This window comes from Trachemys scripta, chromosome 8 (assembly GCF_013100865.1).
Source record: "Trachemys scripta elegans isolate TJP31775 chromosome 8, CAS_Tse_1.0, whole genome shotgun sequence".
Classification (NCBI taxonomy): Eukaryota; Metazoa; Chordata; order Testudines; family Emydidae; genus Trachemys; species Trachemys scripta.
Window position 1 is genome coordinate 80,735,102 of NC_048305.1, and position 27,943 is coordinate 80,763,044.

General features: G+C 42.5%; 1 protein-coding gene across 5 annotated transcripts; it reads right to left on the reverse strand.

Moving 5' to 3' along the window:
* Positions 1-25,478, reverse strand: SAMD13 (sterile alpha motif domain containing 13). Of its 5 annotated transcripts, none has more exons than XM_034780116.1 (4): positions 25,424-25,478; positions 21,394-21,478; positions 9,722-9,833; positions 1-1,149 (listed from the first exon to the last, which is right to left on the reverse strand). In XM_034780116.1, exons 1-4 carry the CDS (start codon positions 25,431-25,433, stop codon positions 1,006-1,008), a joined length of 351 nt encoding a protein of 116 aa, XP_034636007.1. In that variant the 5' UTR covers positions 25,434-25,478; the 3' UTR covers positions 1-1,005. The 5 variants fall into 5 exon arrangements, with proteins under 5 accessions (XP_034636007.1, XP_034636011.1, XP_034636010.1 ...); XM_034780120.1 differs by lacking the exon at positions 25,424-25,478 and adding an exon at positions 22,882-23,031; XM_034780119.1 differs by lacking the exon at positions 25,424-25,478 and adding an exon at positions 22,878-23,030.
* Positions 25,479-27,943: the final 2,465 nt, after the last annotated feature.

Below are 27,943 nucleotides of genomic sequence, written 5' to 3' on the forward strand. Positions count from 1 at the left end.
AAAACCTAAGCAATGCTTTATTGCGGTAGCCAGTAGCCAATTAAACTGGGAACTAGTACAAACAGATTGAACGAGACTCTCTTTTAACAGAGATCTACGGTAACAAGACAACTTCTTTCACATTTTTGGAAACAAATATTTAAACCATAAATCAAGTAAAACATCAAAATTATTCATTGAAACATCATGAAATACAATAATATTTTTTTAAAAAACTGCAGAAATCTACTCTTTATACAATGTTCTGCAAAATTTGTAAGAAATTTTTATAAATTAAAATAATAAAATGAACTTTATTTTTGTTTTATAAAGCAACACACGCTATTTAAAAACAAGTATACGTTACTTAGAACTGCGAATAAAACTGGGTGAAAACAAGCTGGAAATATGAACACCACCAAAAACACACAACCAAGCTTCACCTCTTAGGAAGGCCTTCTGCTATAGAAGGTGCTATGTTAATTGTATGTACAGCTTTAAACATTGCAATATACCACAAATAAACCTTAATAAGGTCAAAAATAAGACCCTTTGCAAAAAGGGGTGAGTTGGCAAATCCCAATCCAGTCGCACAAGTTACAAGGAGCAGTAACTTCAGTAGATATTTGACATAAATCAGAATCTACTTTTGCTTCCTCTCCCCAAATATATGTAAACTTTTAAGAGTACTTTAAGTAATTCTTGAAAATTAACCTCTTGTTTGGCTTAGAAATGAAAAACTCCCTTTCTTCACTTTTTGTTCAGAATCTGACTTAATCATCTCAATGTATTCTGTTTAGGGAGCTGGAAGAGAAAATCATTATGTACCATGTGAAAATCCACACCATCCCTCAGTTCAGTCATAGTACAGTATATTGCCAAATCTATCCAATAGGATATATATCATTTCCATTTGGTTTAAATTCTTAAGACATATATTCTCTCTTTACAAAGTTCCATCACATGAAACCAAATTGCTTATTTATTGTTATTGGAGGCACAACAGGACCCCAATTAGACCATTTGCTATAAAGAATTGTTCTTTAGATGTTGTGTCTGTAGAGGCTTTACGTGATATTCATAGATTTTCAGAGCTGGCCCCAGTTTTAACGCAAGTCCAGTCAATACATCATTTCTTGTCATCAGTAGCAATGATTTGCCGTCAATTTCCTAGAAAAAGAATTAACGAGTAATTAAGGGTAACGTACACATCTAAAAGATTACAAAACTATTCTCAACAGACAAGAGTATACTAAAGAGGATCATTCATCAAAAACAGAAATACTATGCTCTATTTTTTCATAAACTGTAAACATCTGTAAACAAATGATGACATCTGCTGATGGGCCGATTTTCAAAAGTGCTCACCCCCTGCAGTATCTATTGACTTCAGCACCTCTAGAAATCACGCTATTTATTCAGGTGTCTAGCTAGAAGCATTCGTATTTGAAATTTTTCCCAGTTATTTGTTTCAAATTCACAGATGCTGGTACATGTTTTAATTAGTAGGTACAGAAGGAAGGGTGGTCTTGTGGCTAATGCAGTGACCTGTGGTGCAGAAGATCTGAGTTCAAGTCTCAGCTCTACCATAGATTGTTTTGTATGACCTTTGGCAAGTCACTTGATGTCTCTGTGCCGCAGTTCCCTGCCTTTTAAAAGAAGGTAATAATATTTCCTTTCTCCCTTGCTTTGTCTGCCCTGTCTATTTAGAGTGTATGTCACTGTGGCGCTTTTGAAAATCCCACCCCAAAATCTGAGGCCACTTTTAAAAATTTGCCTCAAAGTGACTTCTCTAAGGTCACAGAGCCAGAAACAGAATCCACATCCCTCGAGTCCCAGTGCTGTGCTTTCATCACAAGACCATCCTTCCCCTCACAATACTGCAGGCAGTGCTTAATTTGTGCCAAGGCTTGCCAGGGCTGAGTGCCAGCACCTCTGGGCTTGCTGCATCAGTTATGAATGTAAATAAATTGCTGGAGCCCTGGCACCTCTTTCATTACAAATTAAGCACTGACTGCAATGATACTGTGTGGCACAATCCACAGGACGCAAGCTACACCTACAAGGCTCTATACATGCATCAAAGAAGTGTAATGAGCAATACCTTTCTGGCATTACATGGTGTAGCTGGAGTGCTTTCTGAGGTCAGCAAGTCCCAGTTTGCCTACACTGTTTTATGTTCTTTTTTTCCACAAAAACAACAGCATTTAATGATTTAGAACTTGTTAGCAAATAACTTAGACCCAGTTCACTCCCTATACTCATTGCTATTTGCCTATACAGAAAACGACCCACCAGAAATGCAATGTTATTTTGTATTTACATCTTCCAGTACTACACATTTTTCCTTACTAATTGAAATGAACCAAGTTTGTCCTGAGAATGTTAACTTCAGAGCATATTAGCTATTGGGTTCACAATCCAAACAAAAGGAAAAACATAAGATTCATGCTAGTGTAAGTATTGATTGGCCTGAACTCTGATCGTTCTTCACTTTAGATAACTATTAATAAATGCAAAGTCCACAGAGAATTCACAACAATTTTATAGACAAAATATATGCATTAATGATAGCCCAAGAATTAATTGACAAGTCTATGGCACCCACATACAATAACTTTGGAAGAACTGTTTATAAATATTTTCAATTAGGCTGCAGCAAAAGAAAAGTAGATTTTGGTTGAAACTTCCCCCACAACCTCATTACTCTGGTTAATCCCTCAAATGAAGCTCATCATAATTTAATATTTCTGATAAATGTGTGTTTTCAATATCGCATTATTCAAGTATAGTAGCTGCCTCTTACCAATTGTTGAGAATTTTAATGGTCAATAATGGTGTCTACTCTTTCTTCTCCATTCATCACAATTCTCTTGGTAGTGATTTTGATGCCATTAACTATTTTGCTGGTCGTTATGACTGATTTGAAGTTGCCTTTCCCACTGTTGTTCAGTGACGTGATAGAGGATGAAGAGCAGCCCCCAACTCGCTGGGAACCAAATGAAGTAAATCCAGTCCCTGAAATAGGAGACACTCCAGCAATAGAGACAGAGTATCCTTCACCACTTCTGCTTCTTCTTCCATGGAGTCCTCGCCGAATGCCAGAAATTCCATCAAGTAGATCATCCCAGAGTTTCACTGTAAAGGAGTCCATTCCTCTCAACACATCTGTGTGGGGGCTACTGAATGGGAATTCAGTATCAAAGTGACTCCCACCCCTGCCTTTCTCTCTACCTTTCCCTCCACCTTCACCTCTACCTCTTCTGTCTTTTCCACTTATACCTCCTTCACTAGACATGTCATAGACATCTCGTTTTTTGGCATCAGATAAAACCTCATATGCCTTAGAGACTTGTATGAATTTCCTCTCTGCTGCCTCTCTGTTCTCTGGGTTTTTATCAGGATGCACCTTCAATGCCAGTTTTCGGTATGCCTTTTTAATGTCATCTGCAGAGGCATTTCTTTGAAGACCTAGAATGTCATAATAATTCACCATCATGTCAAGATGTTCTCAGCAGCAAAATTCAGTCTCTGTCCTCAGCAACCATTGGCAATCCAGTGAAACTCTAATTCCTCTTGGCACTCTCTCTGTCCCTCAAGTTTAATCTGGTTGAGTAATATCAGAAATTTTTTAAAAGGCAAACATGTTTATATTAAAGTGATTTACAAAATGTCTCTCCGTGCTCCTCCATGTTTTTGTTAAGGTATCTTCGTTAGAGAGAGACATGGAAAACTAGCTATTTTCCAACCAACAGTCTGCTTTCAGGATAGCCATGAAGAGGCCTTTGTTGGAGTGGGGATTGTGACATCAGAGATAAGTCAGCTAATAACCATGCTAGGGACTTTAGTTCATTTGCATACTGCAATCTCATTGCTTAAGGTGCTGTGACCAGTGGTTATGAAGAGTCGAATTTAGCATTATTGAAATATAACCCTCTGGCTACATGACAGACATGAATATTATTATTGTTTTTGGTAGCTGGCACTGAAAGTTTTGCTTTCTCTGTTAAATATACAAAGTCGTAACATGTGGCAAAGGGTTACATGCATCAAGTCACCCACACACACCAGCTGCATTGTCAGGACTTGTGTTTTCATCTGCTGAAGCAATGCAGGCATACTAGCAAAGCTCTTCGAATTCAGCCTTGCAATGTGTTGCAGTCTATTTTAGTGTCTTGCTCTTTGAGCCAATTGTTCAGAATGTTTATGGCTCATATTTTCTGTCTCAGTATTTTGCATCTTCCGGCTTCTCTAATTCCCTTCTATCCTCAACTCTCTCACAGTTACAGCAACCCGTTCCCTGATAATTTGCTATTTTCACTTTTTTATAGTAATTTCTTCCACTAAAATCGACTTACATCCACTGAAATGAGAGAAATATTAAGATTTAATAATACCAGCAGAAGTATAATCACCTTATAATTAACCACTTACACTAGTATTCACAATATACAGTTTTTTAAAAAAATGTCTTTTTCCTCATCTGAGAGAGACAAGGGGGGTGAAGTAATATCTTTTATTGGACCAACTTCTGTTGGTAGAAGAGATAGGCTTTTGAGCTTCACAGAGATCTTCCTCAGATCTTTTTCCTCATCTGTAAGACATGTTCAGGTTTTAAAGCAGCTTGGAGCCATTTATCAGTGTATTTTAAGGATGAGTATTCAGAGATGTATTATACATCCCTTACAAAAAAGTGTGGACTCAGTTACTATTATGCAAAAGGTGGGATTCGAGAACAAAGCAAGCAATCACATTTTCCAACAATTCCCTAATACATATGTTGTAGCCAACCACTATACAAAAGAATGGCCCATGTGTTCCCTCTACTTAATGGAAGCAGTACAGTGGAGAACAATTTTCCATGGCAAAGGTAAGGCAAGGGGTTATGTGGGACGCTTCCCTCCACACACACAGTCACTTTCCCCCTGCAAGTGTGTGGGGAGAGAGCCACATTATATGCATGCCTGCCCGTTCTTGCCCTCAGGCGAGTACATAAGTAGGGTGGAAAGTCCTGAGATAGCATTAACTCCTGGTGCAATTTCACAGAGGATAGCCGGGGGCAGCAGCCAATGCCAGCACAGCTAGGGATCCCTCTGTGTTGCCACAGCTGGGTTCCTGATGATAAAGATCTGAGGACCCTTAGAGATCCCACAATTAACAGAAACACACAGAGATAAATGGAACCTGAACTAGCAGCTTTCCTCCCAAAACCACAGCTGCTGTCCTACTTTCATCATAATAAAAACAGCACTTAGCACTTCTATACTGCCTTCCATCAGGTGATCTCAGAAGCTCTGCAGATATTCTTGAGAGTCAGCCTCACAAGAGTGCAGTAAAGTTGGCAATTGTTCCTGATGCATTACTGACAAGGCAACAGAGGTACACAGAGAGTAAGATTCTTGACTGAACTCACCCAGGCACGTCTGTCAGAGGAAGAAAAGCCAGAGCCCCTGACTAATCGGACTGTCTCTTTCTTAATCATAAATCTACCCTTCGTGGGGTGGTGGAAAGGAGTCACAGGTGATGTTCTTGATGGTGTTAGAGAAGTAACAGACTCAGTCAAATCTCATCTGTCCTATTACTCATCTTTAAATGTAAAATATGCTGAGCAGTTAGCAGCAGCTGTAGAAAGAGGCTCCTCAAACCCTTCCAGAGAATTACCCAAGGGTTTTTCCCACAAGAATGAAACTAAATTTAGTCCCCAGGCTGCACTGATAAATCATCATCAGCTGGGACTTCATTTCTCAGGCTTTAAGATCAGTTTGATTAATTCAGTAGCAAGAAGTTAATTTTATTCCTTTTTGAATGCCACTTTTTTTTTTTTTTTGGAAAGCCTGCATTTCATTTTAGCACTGGATGGCTCTATGCCAAATAAAGAAGGCTAGAATGGAATTTTGACAGGCTTCTTGTCTGTGAGAGGAAAAGTTTAGAGCTGCAACGTTTGAAACGCGTTATGGAGGTGCTGAAAGGATGGATGGGTGGAGTGAGAGACAGAAGTTTTGTATCAAAGTTTAGAACCATCGCCATTAAATGACCAAAGTCTTTTAGTGCAAAGATTTCAGGTACATCAGAATGTAACAGGCAAAGAGGCAACCTACAGGTCCTGAAATCTGTTAAATATTTGCTAAAACATGCATGCTATAAATATATCTTTTAAGCCAAATTAAAAAGATGGTTGCTGAAATGTATGATTTTTAAAAAATATGGTTTATTTATATATATGTTACATATACATATGTTACATATATAAAAAGATTCCAGATCGCTGTCTTCTCCTTCAAAATTGTTCTTATCAGCTGCAAAAAACATTAATTTTGCAAAAATTGTAAAAATCAAGCAAAGAAAATAGAATGTCAGGAAGAGATTATTACTATGCGGTTTTTACAGCTGTAATTTCTATCTGGCCAATATTTTGTAATTTATCAAATCCTGAACTAAATGAAATAAGCAGCTTTTAAGAAAAACTTCCCCTCGAAGGATGCAGAGAATAAAAATAAAACTGTTTCCAAGTAGGTACATTCCCATATCTTCATTATGGAGAGAAGATTTTCACAGAAGAAGACATTGTTATTTATTTGTTCTTTTGTTAAAAGACATTTTGGCCCAGGTGTTCAAACTTGGGTGCACCAAGGCCTCATCTCCAGAAGTACTACACACCCACAGATGTCACTGACCCTGTGTTATGACTGCTCAGCATTCTGGAAAATCAGGGCAATTATCTGGGTGCCTAAATATGAATTTTGGTGCCTAACTTTGAGCACCCAAGTTTGAACATTTGGGTCTCAGTGATCAGGAACGGTGCCAGACTAACAGACCTGGAGATGTATGGTCTCTTGCTACAAAAGAGGCAGGCACATCATGGGCAGTTCTAGTGCAAATTTCCCTTCACTGCCCCACTGCTGCTCCTCAGCTGTGTGCAAGTAGCCCAGTTTCAATGATCCATTCAGTCATTAACCTCACAGCTGACAGACTGCCAGCAAGTGTGTCAGTCAATATCAGTAATGATGATGATGGTTATGTGAATGCTTGTCCACTCAATACAAGATACACCAAACTCATTCCACATGGACTTTAGGTCCTTGTTGTGACTTTTGTCGGTACTGAACCATGAAACAGTGACCTGTAGGAGAAAGGATCCATATTGCATTAACAGCTTACTGAGTGATCAGTCCCTGGCTACCTTTTTCATTGATTCTTCTTCACTGATCCTTCCCTGTCACATCAAGACAGCTACTGTGGAACCTTTCATCTAAGGGGAAGTGTCACCTTTGGCTTCACTGCTTCTACTCAGATGGCAGAAATGCTGCAGGAGTAGGCTGTTCCAGCCATCACCTTGTTTCCCCTGAGATAAAAAGCATACCAGTATCTTGTGCCTCCTCTCCAGCAGCCCAACTACTGAAGATCCAACATCTTTCTCAAGGCAATTACAGGCCGGTAAGCCTGACTTCAGTACCAAGTAAACTGGTTGAAACTATAGTAAAGAACAGAATTGTCAGACACAGGGCCGGCTCTGGCTTTTTTGCTGCCCTAGGCAAAAAAGCCACCTGCGCCCCCCCGCCAGCGTGGCAGGGGAGGGCGCCGAGCCCAGCCGCGGGCCCGCAATCCCCGACCGGCCGGAGCACCGGGAGCAGGACGGAGAGCCCGGCTGGGGCTCTCCGCTCTCCCCGGTGGCCAGAGCGCCGCGGGGAGGGCGGCGAGCCCTGTCGCGGCCCCGCTCTCGGGCCGGAGCACCCCGCCCTCGGGCCGGAGCATCCCGCCGCGCCGCTCCCCTCCAGGCGCCGCCCCAAGCACGTGCTTGGTGGGCTGGTGCCTGGAGCCGGCCCTGATCAGACACATAGATGAACATGATTTGTTGGGGAAGAGTCAACATGGTTTTTGAAAAGGGAAATCATGCCTCACCAATCTACTAGAATTCTTTGAGGGGGTCAACAAGCATGTGGACAAGGGGGAATCCAGTGGATATAGTGTACTTAGATTTTCAGAAATCCTTTGACAAGGTCCCTCACCAAAGGCTCTAAAGCAAAGTAAGCTATCATGGGATAAGAGGGAAGATCCTCTCATGGATCAGTTAAAAGGTAGGAAACAAAGGGTAGGAATAAATGGTCAGTTTTCAGAATGGAGAGAGGTAAATAGTGGTGTCCTCCATGGGTTGGTACTGGGTCCAGTATTACTCAATATATTCATAAATGATGTGGACAAAAGGATAAAGAGTGAGGTGGAAAAATTTGTAGAAGATACAAAACTACTCAAGATAGTTCAGTCCAAAGCAGACTGTGAAGAGCTACAAAGGGATCTCACAAAACTGGATGATTGGGAAACAAAATGGCAGATGAAATTCAATGTTGATAAATGCAAAGTAATGCACAGTGGAAAGCATAATCCCAACTATACTTATAAAATGATGGGGTCTAAATTAGCTGTTACCACTCAAGAAAAAGATCTTGGAATCATTGTGGATAGTGATCCACTCAATGTGGATCACTCTATGTGCAGAGGCAGTCAAAAAAGCAAACAGAATGTTGGGAATCATTAAGAAAGAGATAAATAATAAGACAGAAAATATCATATTGCCTCTATATAAATCCATGGTATGCCCACATCTTGAATACTGCGTGCAGATATGGTCGCCCCGTTGCAAAAAAGATATATTGGACTTGGAAAAGGTTCAGAAAAGGGAAAAGAAAATTATTAGGAGTATGGAACAGCTTCTGTATGAGGAGAGATTAATAAGATTGGGATTTTTCAGCCTGGAAAAGAGATAACGAATGGGTGATACGATAGAGGTCTATAAAATCATCACTGGTGTGGAGAAAGTAAATAAGGAAGTATTATTTATTTCTTCTGATAACATAAGAACTAGGGGTCACCAAATGAAACTAATAGGCAGCAGGTTTAAAACAAACAAAAAGTAGTATTTCTTCACACAACACACAGTCAATCTGCTGAACTCTTTGCCAGAGGATGTTGTGAAGGCCAAGACTATAACAGAGTTCAAAAAAGAACTAGATAAATTCATGGAGGATTGGTCCATCACTAGCTATTAACCAGGATGGGCAGGGATGGTTGTCCCTAGCCTCTGTTTGCCAGCAACTGGGAATGGGCAACAGTGGACGGATCACTTGATTACCTATTCTGTTCCCTCTGGGGCACCTGGCATTGGCCAATGTGGAAGACAGAATACTGGGCTAGATGAACCTTTAGTCTGATCCAGTATGGCCATTCTTATGTTGATGTAGCAGAGCAATGTGCTGTTGCTATGCAAGAAGGCTACTGCTTTTCCCCCACATTCAATTTCTCTGTTTCCTGATTACTTGTAACGACTTTAATCAAGGAACCTTTCCTCAAACCAAGAGAGCAAAACTCCCAGGCAACAAAGCAGCACGCAACTGAACTTAAGAGGTAGGGAAGTACTATTCCCATTTTACATATGGTGAAGCTTAGGCACAGAGCGTTTAAGTGACTTTCCTGAGATCACACAGAAAGGGCTGTGGCCAAGCCAGGAATAGAGTTCAGATTCTTCAGGTCCCAGTCTAATGCTTAGATCACAAGAGCAGCTTTCCTCCAGCTACAGTGCATGTCCTGTAAAATGAGGATATTGTTTAAAGATAATAATCCCAGTGGTTGCCACCCAGAATGTTCCCTTTCTAGGAGACTTACCATGCACTAACCTTTGTACAACCAGCCCGTATAATGAAAATGTGAGGAGTCAAAGGGCAGTGACAGTCAATCCAATCCGATTTACCTGTTCTTGAAAAGCATTGGCTTGTTCTTCAAATCCTGCTGTTCTGAAGTAATTTACGACATCAGTGACAGCCCAGTCAGCAGGGTCAGGAGGTCTCCCATTCTCTACTGAACTACAAAATGCAAATGTAGACAGGTAATCACTATGTGTGCAACCCACGTACTCTTTCCCCCAGAGGAAGGCATCCTTCAGAACACTCTTAAAGAAATGACAGTCACTCACATTCTTCCCCACTTCAAAGACCCAGCGTCAAGGACACCAGAGAAAGGCGGGATACCTCTCCCTTGAGAATACATTACTGCTAGTCCTCCAATTGGCCAGATGGGGTCAATAGAGACTCCTCCTCATGTAAGGGCTGAACATGCTGCCTTCACAGCTCTCCCCAGTCCCCTACTGGCCTTGGAGCACAAGACGTATCAAGTTTGGGATTGAACACCAGTCTCCCAAGACTTTGTCTGCTATTTGTTTTCTCCTACCAAACTCTGTTCAGATGATTTCAGTATTTTGCCAATGTGCATATCCCCAGTGGAATATATACATAAACTCTCTTATGAATCAGGGATGCATCTGCACTGTTAAACACTCTACATGCTCCCATTATCCAAGTCTTTCAACATTGCCTTTAAGACTTAACAAATCTATGGATTTTCTAATCAGCTAAGAATCCTAGAAAACATCTGTTAAACACAGTCAGAATTGATTCCTTTCTGTGGCTGACCTCAGCCAATTGCTTTCAGCAGCATCAGAAACAACAAATCGTTCAGAATGTTACCCATTAGTTATTAATTCAGAGTGATTCCAGACAGCATTGCTTATCCTTAACCTACCTTCTTATCTCAGATAACCTTTTTGGCTCTGCAAGTTGTTAATAAAACCTGCACATAACTAGCTTGACTCTGGCTTTCACCCAGTAATTTCAGGAGATGAACAGCAAATAGTCACTCACAGGAAACACCTGCTTTTATAAAGTGCTTCTACAGCTACAGCTTTCAATGTACAAAAGAAGTTCAGCCACAGATATTCTCCATTTTAACTGTGCCATCCCTGTCAATGGCTCAGTTGTAGCATCAATGAGGAAATAACAAGAACTAATTTATATATATATTTCTGAAATCAGGCGAAACACTTCCACGGTCTCAAACGATTAAAGGGGTTCCCAAGAGAGAAACAGAGCCACAGCCAAAGGTCTTTATAATACATATTTTGAATATGAATATAAATAATTAGAAGCCAAAATTCAGCCTTTAGATACATGGCCCAAGATCTCATTGTAACCACTGGGATTTGCATGCATGTGTCCCAGGTCAGAAATCTGGCCCGGAGACTTACTGCTCTAGCTTCCTTTGTTTGAACATGAAAGACAAGGACATTTACAATATCTTTCATCTTTGGGCAGTCTTTAGCCCTGGAGTCTAATCCCAGGTGCACAGCACATATATACATATCTATGTATTTATAATTCACTCATCGCTATGGAATGCAAAGGCTATCAAAGCTTATGTGAGCATACAAGTACTCAAGAAGACTGTACTATCTATTGGAGTGGATTTAGAAATTTTAAAAATTAATTCTCTTGCTTCACTTTTCCTTCTCTCGTCTCTTCCTGCATCTGTCTATACTGAGCTATGTTTGGATTGCTAATGGGGAAAGCAATGCCCAGGTGGTGAATCTTGCATCTGACCTCAAAACTCGTGAGGTTCAGAATCACTGTGATGGAAGGGAGTTCCTGCTGCTGAGAAGGTCTAGTCCCTGCCCCGAAGGGTCTTAGCTTACCACAGCAAGAGTATCTGTCTAGATATCTATATGGCCCCCATCAGGGTAGTAGCAGCAGGGCTCCACCATTCCTGATGACTATAGTGGTTGCTTGTGGTCTTAGGGATTTATGTGATCCCTAAAATAGCAAAGGCCAAGTCCATTTCGGGCCTTGACAGTCAGGATTCAAGTTGCAGATTGTGGCCGGTATTGGACAGAGTCAAACAGCATGCTGAGCACCAGGTGACTGATTGCTCAGGAGATTGATTTTGGCCTATTCTTCCAAAGGTTCCTCTTCCCACTATCACCGCTTCCATCTCGCCCGGGCTTAGTCAGGCAGCAACGCTAGACCACTGTGCATTTCAGAGTGGCAGGAAGATCGATTTCACGGAAAGAGGCGGTGATTATCTCTGTCAGCACAGACTCCACAGTGTCCTAACTGCTTTTGACCAGCCACAAAGAACAGGGCAGAATTGCAGATGGTGGCTCAAACTTCACTGAGCGCTTTGGGGGTCTCCCAGTTGTGTGATTGGCTGTTGCTTCTCCTCTGACTCCTGGGGTCTATATTTGTATGTGACCACAGAATTCTGGATCTTTGAAGTTGCATGGTAACATTGCTTGTATATTAGCATTTTAGCCCCTTTAAAACATTTTCTGTCATTCATTAAATATAATACAAAAGCATTCCACAGCAATAGCCCAAAAACCACAGTAAGTTAAGGGCCAGGCTGAGAGCCCTTCACAAACAGACCCACTGATTTCAATGGGGCTAATTGTGGAGTAAGATACTATTCACTGCAAGCAAAGGATTTGCTAACTGGGATGAGTACTGCAGAATACTTGTAGTATTTCTCTTAAATACAGAATGCATTTTAGTTTAAGATTTTTACATAAATCTCTGCATTTTCCCCAAGGTGCAGAATATGCCTCTCACATCACATTTACAATCTGCATCATCGCGCCACTTAAAATAAAAATTGAGCATTAAAAAAGTATTGTGAATTTTAAAAGTGCTTAATTTTCCATATTCTTTCTACATAGCAAACAAAAGATTTAATGTGCAAAAATGCCTACTAAAATTTTGTTTACTAACAAATACATTTTAATTTCAAGCTTATTGTGCTTCAAGGCATGTTTTAAAACATTTTATTTTTAGGTTTTAGTTCTCCATGCTATTGCTCTTACAGTACAGGAAATATTTATGCACAATGGTCAAGACTCACGCCAGGTATAAATACATTAACTTCAATGGAGCTACACTGGTGATTAACTTGTCCCAATAAATGCCGGCTTCTGCCTCACAAGTAGCAGCATCTTGCTGGACCTCAAGTGAGAGGTGGTTTCAAAAACTACAGAACTTAAAGCTTGGAAGGAGTGTGGCAGAATCCAGTTGAGACTGGCTGGACTTATAACCTTTCTTGGCTCCCAGACTGTGGATTGAACAGCTTCCTCATTGCTTAATTATTGTGCAAAGCTCAATTCTTTAGACAAGGAAAGGGAATGTGTGAGAATCATAGCTTAAGCCATAAATACGTGTTTATGTCCGGCAAACAGGGTGCCTTAAAACCTTAAAGGGGCTGGCGTTTTATGACCTGACAGGTTGAATTGCCTGGTACCAGATGCACTGATTACAAATAAAGTTGTGGCCTGTTTGCTTTTCACCACAGTCTGTGTGTTGTGCCTTTATTGCCATCATGTGGTGGAAGCAGAAAGGTCTGGAAAGATACAGCAGCATCTTGAAAAAACAGCTTTTACTAAAGCTATTTATAACCTCTAACATAGTGCCAAATGCTTATTTTGTACATAAGCACACACATGCTGTATACATTCACTTAGAAACCACAGCTTCTGTTCAATTTAATTACATTACCCACCAGCTTTAAATAGCCACCTTCAATTAGCAGCTGAGCCTCTCCCATTTGAGCCAAAAGGGAAAATAATTAAATATAAGCTGTCCTTGTTTTGATTACTTTCCCCCTGCAACACCTATGGCAAAGGTGAGGCTTCTAATTGAGGGTGGTTTCCAAATGGACATACATGGTATGATCCATGTATAGTTACTGCATAAATGTGTATTGCTGTGCTGTAACCAGTGCTTAAAGTAGATCTAAATAGGAGGGGAAGCTCACCAGTTTTGATAGCTATCATCAAAGGTCTTGATGTTACATGGTAATAAGGTGTTGCATCATCATCTTGTAGCGATGAGATGCAGCATGCAGGAAGAGATTAGGAACCATTTATCTAATTTATCTACCTGGTTTTATATCGTGCCCATCACCGTGCAGTCTATTTCCTTCGGGGGAAACGAGAAGGAATATGTCTGAAAGCAATTTATGTCCCCAAGCAGCAGGCCTGCAGCTAACCGAGCCAAAGTATGCGTCTGCGTGTGTACACGCATGCACGCAGCTTATTGGTCCCACCCAGTGCCACTATTTAGATCTGACCAGGGTGAAGAACCTGCACGGATGTCAAAAGGAATAAAAATAGCAGGTCTTGGAGGTTTTTAAACAGGAAAGTTGGGAATACGTTATTTCAGACAAGACATTGCATCAAATGTACGTATCATCTCCATCTGTCATCATCTCTGGATGGGAGGAGAAGCCAGCAGGGGAACAGAACTCTCTTTGGAACAGGTGGATAGATGCCTCCCAGCTGGGACACTTCTCCCATCAGGCTGCTGTGCCACCCACTGGCAGGAAGCCTGGAAGCCCCAGGCAGGTACCTGGCCTGCCAACTACCCCTCTTCTGATCCCCTGTCTGAGCAGTTCTCACCCCCTCAACAGAGGAGGAGCTCCCCTCATGCTATCTCCTTTGTTAATCCCTGGTTGTAAGGATGGAAGGTGCTGTGTAACTGCAACTTTAGATGCTTACTCTCAGCATTTGTACAAACATAAATTCATGAAAGCTCTATATGACTGGTCATGTGAACAGCAAACATAAATAAGAAAAGAAAAGTGCAATGAACTGCAAAGATTAAGGCCCAGAATTTTAAAGGTAGGTAGGCATTGCTGTGCTCAGCAGTGCAACAACTAAATGATTTAGGAGCCTGAATTTCATTTTCAAAAGGGGATTTAGGAACATCTACTGTCAATAGGATTTATGCTCCTGAGGCAGCGGATTCACTACAGATTGGAGAACAGCCTGGCCAATGGCTGCATCTACCCTAGGAGCATACACAATAGCACAGTGCCAGGAAAAGGTGCACACAGGTGACCAGGTGGTGCCCTTGCAAATGTCTGTGATGGGTAAATTCTTAAGTAGGGCTATAGAGGTGGATTATGCCCTAGTGGAATAGGCAGTGACCCTAGGTGGGGATGCATTTCCAAAGCTTTGTAACATGCTCAAAAGCATCCTGAAACCCATTTAGATAGTGTTTGGGTGGAAATGGAACATCCCGTCACTCTCTCTGAGAAGGTGACAAAGTCTGGGAGAAGCTCTGTACAGGTTACTCCTACTCAGGATAAAAGGCAAGAGCTCCTTCCATGTCCAAAATGTGAAGACTGGTTTCCTCCCATGAGGCATGAAGTTTTGGTAGAAAAGTGGTAACTGAATGTCTTTGTTTATGTGAAAGTCTAATGAAACCTTAGGTAAGAAACAAGAATGGGGACATCAGGTTGCCTTGTCCTGGTAGAATACCGAGTACAGTGGATCAGCCACAAGTACACCTAGTTCCCCTACCCTTCTGGCCAGCTAATGACTGTGACACTCTATATCTCGGGGGAACACCCTGCATCCATCCCCATGTTCATTCTTATAATAGGATTGTTGGTATCCAATGCAAAGTTTGTCATGTCGGGTGTCTTCAGAAGGCTCATGATACACTGAGCTTTGTTGTTATAGTAATGTTATAGGTTGTAATTTCATGTATATAGTTATGAGGCTAAAAATGTGTCCTCGTGGCTTAAAACAAACCCAGGCAAAACTCTCCAGGAGCAGAGAGGCAGTTCACACCTCATCAGGGCAAGTATGGGCCAAACCCAGCCCAGCCTCACAGGAACAAATGACACTGGCCTAGGCAGCAACAAAGGATCTGTTGGACTCTCGAGCGAGTCATCCCCCTTCCCTTGGTCAGTCAGGGACTACGATGAGGTAATGCTCACCTGACCCTGAAGGGGGGGGGGGCACAAAGCCAAGAGGGAAGAAAGAACATGATAAAAGGGAGAGTCATTTGCCATGCTCTTCCTCTCTCTTCCACCTCCATTTACAGACATCACCACCAAGCGACTGAAACGCTGATCAAAGGGGAGAGCCTGGCTGCAGGACAACCAGCCAGCATCTAAGTTTGTAATGGTAAGCGTTAAGATCAGCTTAGAATGCATTTTGCTTTTATTTCATTTGACCAAATCTGACTTGTTGTGCTTTGACTTATAATCATTTAAAATCTATCTTTGTAGTTAATAAATGTGTTTGTTTATTCTACCTGAAGCAGTGTGTTTGGTTTGAAGCGTGTCAGAGACTCTACTTGGGATAACAAGCCTGGTACATATCAATTTCTTTGTTAAATTGAAAAACTCATATAAGCTTGCAGCATCCAGCAGGTATAACTGGACACTGCACGACGGAGGTTCCTAGGGTTGTGTCTGGGACTGGAGATATTGGCTAGTGTCATTTGGTTGCACAATCCAAGCAGCTTACATGCCAGAGGCTGTGTGTGAACAGGCCAGGAGTGGGGGTTCTCACAGCAGAGCAGAGTAAGGCTGGCTCCCAGAGTCGAGGACTGCAGTGACCTAGCAGATCACCGGTCCAGATAACACCAAGGGAACGTCACAATGACTATGAGGAATGAGGTAACTGAAACAAGGGAACAGCTTCACATGGATTCAAATGGGGTTTTTCTCAAGGCAGTGAGAAGTAGATTCAGGTTCCAAGGTGTAGTAGGCTTTTGTATGTTATAAAAATGGCTAGAGAAGCCCTTAATAAACCTGGCAGCAGGAAGATGTGTGAATACTAGACACCCCTGGACTGGTGGGTAGAAAGTTGTAATGGCAGCTAGGTGGACCTTACTGGAGCTCAGAGACAGGCCCATAGTTTTTAAATTTAGCCAGTGATCAAGTATGTACATGTGGAGAGACTCAGAAGGGCAGAGTGGCTGCTCTGCGCACCAGGATTGGAAACGCTTCCACTTTTGCAGGTAAGGTTTCAGTGGTGGTTTTCTGACTAGAACATACTCCCAATTACCCAAATAGTGTAGGGGTGACCGAACTGTAGTCAAACCCTACACACTACTGTAATAATCTGTGTACATAATATGCCTTGTGAGGTATCATTTGAAAACTAATAACCCACTGGTCAATAATATCATGGTAAAATGTTTGTAGTAACGTTCTATGTAAAGTCATAAACATAACCTGAAATGAGGTCTGAAGCGTGTTTAGCAGATAAGTCTGGGTAAACCAGTTTCTCAAAGACAAAGGACAAAATGACACCTCTAGCCAAATGTCATCAAAGCTGTTGGGCAAAAAGCTCTCAAGTGGCCATTTATTGGCAAGGAAGGGGGCAGGAACAAAAAGAACAAACAAACAAACAGCGTGAACAGCAAACCTCTTTCACCTAAACACTCCATGACTCCAGCCTCACAGCGGGAGTGAACTTTATCTAGTGGTAACCCTCAGGAAAATCCATTTCAAAAGGGAACTGAACAGTAAAGTGAGGGGCAAAACCACCCCAAGGTATCTCCTCCTATTTGATTTTCTCTCTTTCACCTAAGACAACAAAAGAAACAGCCTTTGGAGCAGATCTTGGCCTGAGAATTCGGTCAGCAACATTCCTGGGAACATGTGGTACGGATTTCACCTTGACCAAGTCTGGTTTGTTAAGTTTTAGCATTAGAAAGCACTTTATCTTTATTTCTATTGTAACCATTTCCGACTTTAATGTCTGGAACTTGTAGTCACTTAAAATGCCTTTGTAGTTAAATAAACTTGTTTTATTGTTTAATCAAAACTAATCCAGTGTTGTGTTTAAACTGAATTGAGTGGGTAACTCTCCATTTAAAGTAACAAACGGTTGGATATTGATTCCCTTACAGGGGCAACAGACCTAAGATATCTGAACTGTCCAGGAGAGGGCTGGACAGTGCAGAACACACATTTTGGGTGAAAATTCAGGGCTGAATTCAGTTGGCCTGTCAGATAAATGGCTCCGATGTCTATGTGGTGGGCGATGCACCAGGCTCTGGATCTTGCTCCTTTTTGGCAATTTACATGGTAAATAGACTGCTCTGTAGACTGTCATTACTTTGACTCAGAGAATCTTTGATCTTGGGTAGGCAGCGTTAGCAAGCATATCAAACTGCTCCGAGTTCAAGGATGCTGATTAGAGCAAGAGTCCATTTGCCTTGAGCTGTGCAGTGCTGAAAGTGGGTACCCTAACTTAACATGGAGGCAAGTAGTGATGATCTTTGTGGGAGGTCAGAGAAAGAATGGAACTCCCACATAGAGCTTGTGGGGGGTCTCTCAACCAGTTGAGAGAGTTGAGGACTCTATGAGGAACAGACAGCTTGTGCTTGTTGGGAGTGTAGACAGATTTGAGCCAGGTTTGAAGACACCAAAAGTCCAATCTTGCATGGAGTGTCACAAGCTGCCCTCTGTCCCAAAAGTTGAAGGGCTTGCTGTGGTTTGGGGGCTCTGATGTAGTGTAGCAATGAGAGTGACTTTGTGGGGAACCTGTCTGGGGGGCAGGTATGCTCTGGCAACTGCAGTCTAGAGTGGCTCCAACGCAGTCTATGTGTGGACAGGTATCAAGGCAGACTTTTCAGAATTGAGATGAAGGCCCAGAGAGTGGAAGAAGGGTAGGTCCTTGCTGGTTGCTGACTGTACCTTGAGGATGGAGCAACCCTTGAAGAGTGAGTCATCCAGATAGGGGAGGATGACGATTCCCATTTGTTGAAGATGGACTGTGGTGACCAAGAAGACTTTTGTGAAGACTCTCTTGCTGGCTAAAAGGCCAAAGGAAAGAGCCCAGTGCTGGCAATCGTTGTTGCCCACAACAAACCATAAGTCTCATCAGTGAGCTGGATTATTAGCCTTATGGAAATACGCATCTTGGTAGTTGAGGGCAACAAACAATTCCTCTGGATCTAATGAAGATACAGTTGCTGCTAGCTGAGGAATATCTCTTGCGGCTGAGAAGGTGAGGGGTTTGAGCTCTTTATCGTGAAGGGTCCATCTGGACCAGTACTATTTTTTTTTTTTGTTAACAGTGTTGACCACTAGAGAGTTTGGGATGGGATGGGAGAAAAAGATACTCTGAACGCTTGGCTGGTACTTAGTAGTTTTTGTTAGCCCTCTTGCAGGTAGGCAGGATGATCACTAGAGTTTGTCATATTGGACAGGCTGGCAACAGTAGAGCATCATTGCTAGGCAAGGCAATCTTTCCTCGAGGGGAGGTATGCAAACCAGGGGATGCTGAGGTTCCTATATCTATTCCAAGGGGATCTGCAGGGCCTCTGATATTCTCTTCATTAGCTCTTGGAAGATCTTGAAGTCATCTGCATAGGATGATGGAGGGGGCATAACAGTCCTATCTGTTGAGGAGGAGGACTTCACTGATGGAGATACCTCCTCCTCTGACCTTAATTCTTGTGCCCCAGGAGGGTCTGGCTGGGGAAGAGGGTCCCTAGGTACCAGTGGCTGTTGTTCTGGTGAGTCCCATTGTGTGACAGCAGTCTGTACTGCTGATCACGATAAGGGGTCTGCCACGGTGTGCTCTACTCACCGCTTGAGGTGCCTCCTCCTGGCTGCTCTGGGGATTAGCTCTTTTCAGGTCCAAGGCCCCCTTCTGCTGCTCGCTGAACACCCTGCTGCCACTCTCTCTTCCAGGTGCTACTCAGGGTGCTCTGCCTTCATGGCTTGGCCCACCAGCCTGGTCACTATAGTCCTCCCGTTCCAGGGTATCAAAGTTTTTCCTTACATTCTCAGGAAGTCTTCTCATTCACTGCCCCAATGGTGTCACTCCCCTAGTGGCTGGTAGGGGAACCCAGGCCTGCCTCTATTCCAGATTCCAGCTCAGGGACTCTATAATCAGCAGCCAAGGTCTGCAACATCCTGAACCTTGCTGTCTTTTCCCTGTGCCTTTCTTACTCCTTCTGGCTCTCCTGCTCTGGCTTTGCCACCCAAATTCCTTCCTCCCAGGGAGTAACTGCAAACTAAATTCTATAGCTCCAAACATGCCTCCCTTTCCAACGGAAGTGACTGCAGACTACTTCTTGCAGCCCCTATCTGTTATCAGCTCCCTGGCTTCATAGAAGCCCCACCTGTTCCTGCATAGGTGAGCTTACTGTAATTAAGGCTTTCCTTTCAGCCTAACTATCCCCCCAGCTTGCAGACTAATAGGTTAATTGGCCCCTCTGGACTACATTAACCCCCTTCAGGACGAGTATGGGAAACATGCCCCATCACAGGGCCCCAGGGTCACAAGCTCACTATGGTGAGGTCCTGCCAAGATTGATGGGACAACCACCAACTGGTTCCTGGGGTCTCGTCCTTGGGATATACCTAGGGGAGAGGGAAGCTGGAATGGGAAGATAATGGAGTCTTGGATGGGCAGTCTTTAGGACCTAAGGAAGACAGTACCAGAGCAGGGACCAAGAGGAATCTGTGTTTGGAGGGCTCCAATCCAGGTACCCATGATGGTGCTGCACTAGGATGCTTGCCGATAGACTCCTCAGTATGTCTGCTGGAAGTCTTTTCGGTGGTACTGGCATGTTGATACTGGAAGAGGTGGAAGCCTTGGCAGTACCCATACTGGGATGCGGAGTTTCCCTGCTCTCTGGACTTTGGGGTGACTTTGCCTTTCTTTCAGGTTCCCTGTCAGGAGAATGGTAGCTTTCATTTTTAGAAGGCTTTGAAGCCTCTGAAGCTGCCCCTTGGTCTGTGTTTATCAGAGCCAGAACCAAAGAAGCTAGAGCACCCTGAGAGGCTGATGCTGATGTACTGAAGGGGGAGGGGGGGTTTCAAAGCCCAAAGCTCAAGGAGCCCTCCTTAAGAAGTAGCTTCAATCTGTTCTCCCTTAGCTTCTTGGATCTGCTCTTGAAGCTGAAGAAGACCTTATCCTTTGATGGGATGTAAGATGCACCGAGGCAGCTGGAATGCCCATTGCTGAGGGGAAAAGACCTGTGGCAGGTCTGGCAGGGTTTGTAGCTTGGGGTTTTGGGTATAACCTACATAGGAATAAGGGCCACAAACCAGCAGAGGCCAAGGGTGATGGAGGCCCTGACCACAAACAAAAGAAGTGTGGGATGATCCCCCACCCCAGAAAGCAGAATTTTGTGCTAGAAATTAAAATAAGAAAACAGCAAAGTAAATAAAGAAAATATTAAAATATAAAAGAAGAAAACAAGCAAGCCGGATTAAGGCTAGCAAGCGAACACTGTGATATTCTGACTCAAGCCGCAATGGGCTGAGAAGGAACTGGAGCAGTGACAGGTCAGCCCCTCCCTATACACCTCTGGACCAGAGCATCGGGATGGGGAGGAGACAGGTGCAGATCCATGGGCACTGCTGATTAAAAATTTCCAATCGAAAGTGCACGGGCACACACGCACCTGGAGTGGAGTACCCATAGGGACAGTTACTCAAAGAAGAACAAAGCATTTTCCCCCACAGACCATTATGAACTTGACATAATCAGGTACATGGTGCATATTTGCTTTATGTTTGTTTTCCACATGCAGAGTGCAGAAAGGAATTCCATAACAGTCATGGTTGAAAAGACGACAGCAGGATGCCCCCTTTAACCAATGTAATGTCTGTGATCTCTGTTTCCCAGCTGGAATGCAATAAAGACAACTGCAAATGGGGAAAGCTTGCAAACCAATAAATACACCAGTTCCCTCCACCCTCAACCATTAAAACTAATGGAAGAATTTAAAGAAATTTTGGTTTTTGTCTACATATAACATTCCCCAGGAATTCACTTACTTTTTGACATCCAGCGAGCCATTCTCCTTGTTTTCCATGTCAACAGACAGCATGGAGAGGGTAGAGGTTTCTTTAAGTTCAGCAACTAATCAATAAGGAGGGGGAAAAAAAACTGTGTTTAATAATCAGTAAATACAAAAGAGAAATATAATGTAACAGAAATGAGTGTTCTCCTGCACAAAGCCACCTTCCCTTTGGAGAGAAAAGTGCAGTCAGGACCCTGCTTTCCTCAGAAGCTGGTAACATCTTATAAACTAGGAAAAGCTGATGAGCAAACTCCAGAGGTGCTCTCTGCTCTACAAACAGGAACTGAACATTCGATTTGACTCTTTTCCAAAATAAGTGCTTTCTAATACTTATTTATAGGGTTTTCTATGCCCCCCTCCCATTACTCTAGCATCTCACCTATGTGTATAGAATTTATTCTCACAACATCCTTGTGAGGAAGGAAGTATTGGTGCCCCATTTTACAGGTGGGGAAACTTCGGCACAGATGAGCTGGGTTATTTACCCAAGGTTACCCAGGAGGTTTGTGGTAGAACCAGGAATTAAAGCCATGTCTGCTGAGGCCTACTTCTGTGCTCTTCCCATACGACTATCCTTCCTCAGCTAGTGAAGTGTCTTCAGTAGCTGTAGTGAGTGCAGAGGAGAGAAGTGGGGACTCATAGTTAGAGTGAAATTGAAGAAAATCCAATTTATTCTCCCTTTTTCCCCCGCCCTGCAGTGTGCAGGGATATTTTCGCAGTACATATTTTTGCACCACTATTATGTTCATGGGAGAAGTGCAGAGGTGACCCAAGACTTCCCCCCCACCCCCCCGCAATTCACTCCTGTTTCACAGAGCACTGGGTAACTAATTAACTATTCAAGACGTTCTTGCTGTGGCATTAATGGATGCCTATGACATGTCACAGAGCCCTTTGAAGGAGAAAAGAATGGGAATCCATTACATCTATGTAAAGTTTACAAAAATCTAGAATATAAATTAACGTTTAAAAACATTTGAAAAACCATTACTATATTTAATATATAATTAACAGGATGCAGAACACCAAATACAACTATTACAAACTAATCAAAAAGGTGTTTCTTTCTGTACTGTAGATCAGATCATTTAATACAATTCCCCCCAATCACGTCTCACTCCATCTAAGGAGATTATTGCAAAATGACAAGTGCAACAATTATTCTATTCGCAAAATGTTCTCCCTGATACTGTGAAACAAGATTAAAAGAAGAAATAAAGCTGCAGGTGTGTGGTATTTTCATTTACAGCACACACAAACAGACAAAAACTTGCAGTTCTTAATTACTGAGATGATCTGTTGAGAGTTGCTTTCTTTTTTTTGCAGTATACAAGGAAAGATTTTGGAAACTGAGTTACACACATTCACCATTTTATAAGCATCTCAGAAATCATTCACTAGGCAACATTACACCACATTGTCATTTTTCTAGGAAAAAAGTAAAAAAGAAAAACCTACCTACAAGCAACTAAAACAAATCATTTTTACAAGCTTATCAAGAACAGCAAAAGAACCCCCAAGGATTTCTTTCATAAAGTAGGCTGGCAAAGGAATTCAATAAGGAGGTACAATTTGACACAGTGAAATAAGATCAGGCTGGCTCAGAGCCAGCATGACGTTAGGAACCACATACAAGCTGCACCAACTGCCTTCTGTTTCATGGCTGACTTTTTAAAGACACAGTGCTCTGCCTGCTCACTTTAGCTAAATACCTTCAGCATAATTATTTAATGCTATAAATCACACGTCTCCTGCTGCAGAATCCACTTAACAACTGCCTTGTAAAAGAGCCACAACTCTTTTGAAATTAATGAGTCTTTCCCCCTACCCTCTTTTATCAAACAACTGCTTCCTCACAACTGCTTACACTGTTAAATATTCATGAGCAGTTTCCAACTAGTTTAACCTGAGTAAAAATAAGGAGAAAGCACATTTCAGATATTGCAGGAACAAATATGCTGCCGAGGCTCTAACAATACTTGCCCTTGGAAAGAATCTCAAAGGGTCCAGTTTTAGCAATTTCTTTTTCAGGAAAGAGTTCCTGCAAGGAGAGCAGAAAATCCTCCCAAATCATTATACAGGGGAGTAATACAACTTAACATTCAGTGTAAGATTCGTGATTTGCTTCTTGGGACCTCGACAGTGTAAACCTTTCCCACCCACCCCTACGACCAAATGCAATGTATTTAGTAACAGTAAATTCTGTTAGGAGCAACTTTGCTCAAACTGTAAAGTAGCTGATCCAAAAAAGAGGTCAAGACTATCAAGAACCTCTGCTCAATTCCCACTCCAAAGATGGTCTCTCCAGAGCAGTCCTGATGCCCTATGGCTGGGTGGTAAGGGGGAAATTTTGCACTACTGTTATCTGTGCCATAAATATTGTGTGAATGGCATACTTTGGTCTCCAGGCTAGTAATCTGATATCTTCATGAACATTCCAGTCACTGAAAACGTGGTATTAGTGGTTTTGGCCAAAGTATTATACGGAAGGGTTAAAGTCCATTTCCCTGGCAATTTCACTTTGCCTGCATTATGCAATGACAGGTAAATAAAAAAAGCACACACAAACCTTCAAACAGTACAATTTTGTGTTAAGACACTGCAAGTGGTGGTGGTACATACTTTTTTGTTTTTTTTAGAATTTATTTAGAATAAATAAATACACACAGATAAATCAAATGGAGTAATAGACACTTATGGGGCAGTGTTACACAGCAAAGGAACCCACCTCCATTTCACATCTCACTTAATGTACTGGAAAATGTGGCATAAATACATGTTTGTTAGACAGTTTAGCTGCACAAAGCAATTCTCTTTGTTTCTCAAGAAGTGAGCAAGTTCTAAATGAGGACATCTTGAATTTGCTGCATGGGTTGGTTTCTAAATTTGGTAATGAACTGACATTTGAGGATACAAAGTTCAGGCAGCTATTCCCTCACACCCTCTCATTCCTTCCATCATGCTGTTCAATTAATCCTTAGAGTATTTAAAATAAAGTTCACACTGCACACGTGTTCTGCCTAAAAGTCCTTTAAAAGCAGAAATATGAATCCAATACATTAATGGCCTATGGAAGAGTTCGATGCTGAGCCCTAATCCCCAGGTTCTATTGTTTTTAATCAGTTATGAGGTAACTTAATTCAATTAACAAGGAGATACTGTTTGGGGAAATATTGTTGGAGAGGGTGGGGGCAGGCAGGGGACGGATATGGAGTCTTGTTGGACTGTTTGGCTTCTGTTACTAGTGAAAGGTATTTTCCAGGCCACACTGGGAATGAAGTGAACTAGGCAGTTCTCAGTTCCATGTCATGGGGTCAGCCGTGGGTGGCCCTAAGTTTATTTTATCTGCACAAGATCAAACATTCAGAAATCAGTGCAGATATTGTACATTAATATCCAAACGTCAGCTTTCTACTGAGAAGCTTTCCAGGTTCCTGGAAGAATCTGCAGTACAAGAAAACCAAATACCTCACACATGCATGGCAGCAAAGTGCAGCAATCCTTTAGTGGAAGAGAGAGATGCTGGAATTTAGATCTGGGAGAGCAAGACAGAGCCAAATGTCTTTTCTTTTGCAATGACATGGGGGAGAAAAAGTCAGCAAATTTGTTCAAAGGGAAAATCAAGTGAAACAAAAAATCAAATCACTTTCACTTTGGAACTTCAGTTTTCTGCTGGACTAGCTAGGCAAACTTCTCTTGAAAGAATGAAACAATTAGTGTTAAGCTGTGTGGAATGTAAACTCTTAAGAGTGTGATAATCCCCTCTTTTATTCTTCTTTTTAAAAATAATGCATGATCCTTCTGAGCTCATCTTCAATCCAGCAGCAAGTCCTGGCTCTCCACACAGGACTGTTGTAAGTTGCTCTAAATATACTTCAGGGCAAAGCATGCATTTTTAAGGAAGCTGCTTAGGGGAGGAATACAGCAGTAACTGAGTCAGAAGAAGGAAACTGAATATTAAAAAAATCCCATTCCCTCTGAAGTGCACAGCAGACCTCACTTACCTTTCTTCATAGCCAGCAAAAGGCTGCCTTCCTCCAATATAGCTGCACCCACATGCAGAGTTCCAAATAGAAGATGCTCTGGCCAATCACAGACAATCTGTCAGGTAGTGTGGCATGCTGGGAGCTGTAGTCCATAACTCCAGAGCAAGAGTAGCAGTCTAGATTTTACTGTCACTATGAGATCGCAATAAAAATATGCAGACCTACCTCTGAGACTCACTAATTGGGAAGGAGACTTCCTCCATGCTGCATTAATTTTTAAAGCATTGATTAAAGGGGCAGGGAACCTGATTTACTCTTTGCTTGTAAACAATCTAGTAAATTAGCACTGTGAAAGTTACTTTTACTATGACTATTTAAAATACACTTATGATCATAGAATAAATTATGATAAGAAAGACAGACTGGGACTCCAGGAACGGAGGCGAGAGAGAGAAAGAGAGAGAGAGAGAGAGAGAGAGAGAGAGAGAGTCAACTGGATATTTAAAATCTTCATATTGGTTTTCCTTATATTTCCTTGCAGTTAGACAAGAGAGGAAACATACTCAGAGATTTTATACAAACATAAAAAGAAGGCAAAAATCCCAAATTCCCCTTCTTAATAAGAATCTTCCACAACGCTGTAGAAGATGAAAAATATCTGACAGTGAAGAAATCATCTGGCGGTTTTGTTGTTAAAATTCATTCTTGCTAGGATGTAGATGGCAATTTGAAAGTGGCACAGATTTAGGCCAATCCATTGCCAGTCTACCTGCATAATACCCATAATTATCTCTTAGATCATTAATAGCAACAAAACAAAAGTCCTAATTCACACAACCTGCTTTCTCATCCCCCTCCAAACTATCTGTTCTCTGGCTCTAAATATTCATTAAGTTGCCAACAAAGGGCTGCATTTCCCCCTCAATTCCCTATTTTCCTGTAGTTTGATTATCATTCCTTAATTGCATTAGGATAGAATCTGTTACTTACCTTAGCACACAGTTTTGAGATTTTAACTTTGGTTGCCTTGCCCTACCATGCCTTTACGAATGTTAATGTCCCAAGCCACACATGCCATTACATGTGCCAGGATCAAAAACTGCTGTTCCTGAATTGGACAAAGTGGTCACTGTAGAGGAGCATGAGGCACTCTCTCTTCCCTGAGGTCCCCTGCTGGCTGAGTGTGGTGCTGCTGCTAAGCAGGTGTGTGTAGTGAGCTGGCTAAAAGCCAGTGGCTGCAGAGAGGTCAGTGGTTTTGTAAGGCACTTCTCAAGTAGAAAACGTGTGAAGAATACAGTAGTGTAATTTGCACAAATCTGGCATTCAACTGGTGTGCATAATGAGTGCAAACGTATACACCAAGGCCCTGATCCAACAAAGTTAATTAGATGCTTAGGATGCTCCCATGTTTAAAGTTAAGTATGTGCTTATAATGTGTTGCTGGGTCAGGGCCCAAGATCGTCTACTCTGATTTACACTCTGTGCAGCTACTTCAATGGAGTGACAGATGGTGTAAATCAGGGCAGAAGGGAAGAGGTGTTGAAGGAACAGCAATGAACAGGCAGGAGGAAATCACATTCTGGGGTGCAATCTAGACCAGTGAGGGGTTGTGTCACCACCTGCCCTGCAACCCGGGTGTCTCACAATGCTTTGCTGCTGTTGCTCCCAACTAGGGTGACCGCCTTTTCAAAAGGCAAAAGTGGGACACATGCAGGAGCCCCGCCCCTGCTCCTCCTCTTCCTTCTGAGGCCCCGCACCCTGGCTAGGCCGGGAGTCAGAGCCAGACTGTGGTAAGAGCTGTCCAGGGAGCCCGGGCCACTGTGGGGAGCCCCCAGATCCTCTACCTGATGGGGGGCTGGGGTGACAGAGAGCAAGCTCCCGGCCTGTATCCCCGTTCCCCGGGGTGCGCCCCAGGGAAGGTGGAGGGTCCGGGACACACCATAGAGGCCTGGGCTCCCTGAGCAGCTCTTACTACTGCCCGGCTCCTGGCTTTGCCAGGAGGCAGGGCCTTGTGAGGGGAGACTAAGGCCCACCTCAGTTAACTGCTCCCCTCCTCCCTGGAAGAGGCTGGTGCCACCCCTGAGCCTCAAGTGGCTTATTACAAAATTATTATGATGGCATGACTGGTGTGAATACAAGTGTGCGTTCAGTCACAGAGGAAGATAAAGGAAAGGGACTCCAGCTATATCTTACACCTGTTTTATTGGTGTTGGAAGGATTAAGCACAAGGGAGTGTCTTGTCCCCCTGTTCCTTCTCACCTTTTCCTGAGACAATAGTTGCTGTTTCTCTTTTTTCCCCCCATCCATTTTCTCTCTCATTTCTCTTCCCTGTCTATTCTCCTCTTTTGGTCTTTCATCTTATCTATTCATTTTTACATTTGTAGTCTTGGTAGCCATTTTACTCATTGCTGCTCATTTACTCATCCGCCCACTTCTCCCACTCACCACATGGGAAAGTGGATGTGTTTCCTGCTGTGTTACATGCTCACTGTGTGTGGCGGGAGAAGGGGGTGAATATGGAGTCCTGCAGTTTTCCCA

Bases quoted from the DNA above. Each gene is read 5' to 3' on its own strand.
- SAMD13 (XM_034780115.1), bottom strand. From the start codon at position 3,478: ATGATGGTGAATTATTATGACATTCTAGGTCTTCAAAGAAATGCCTCT.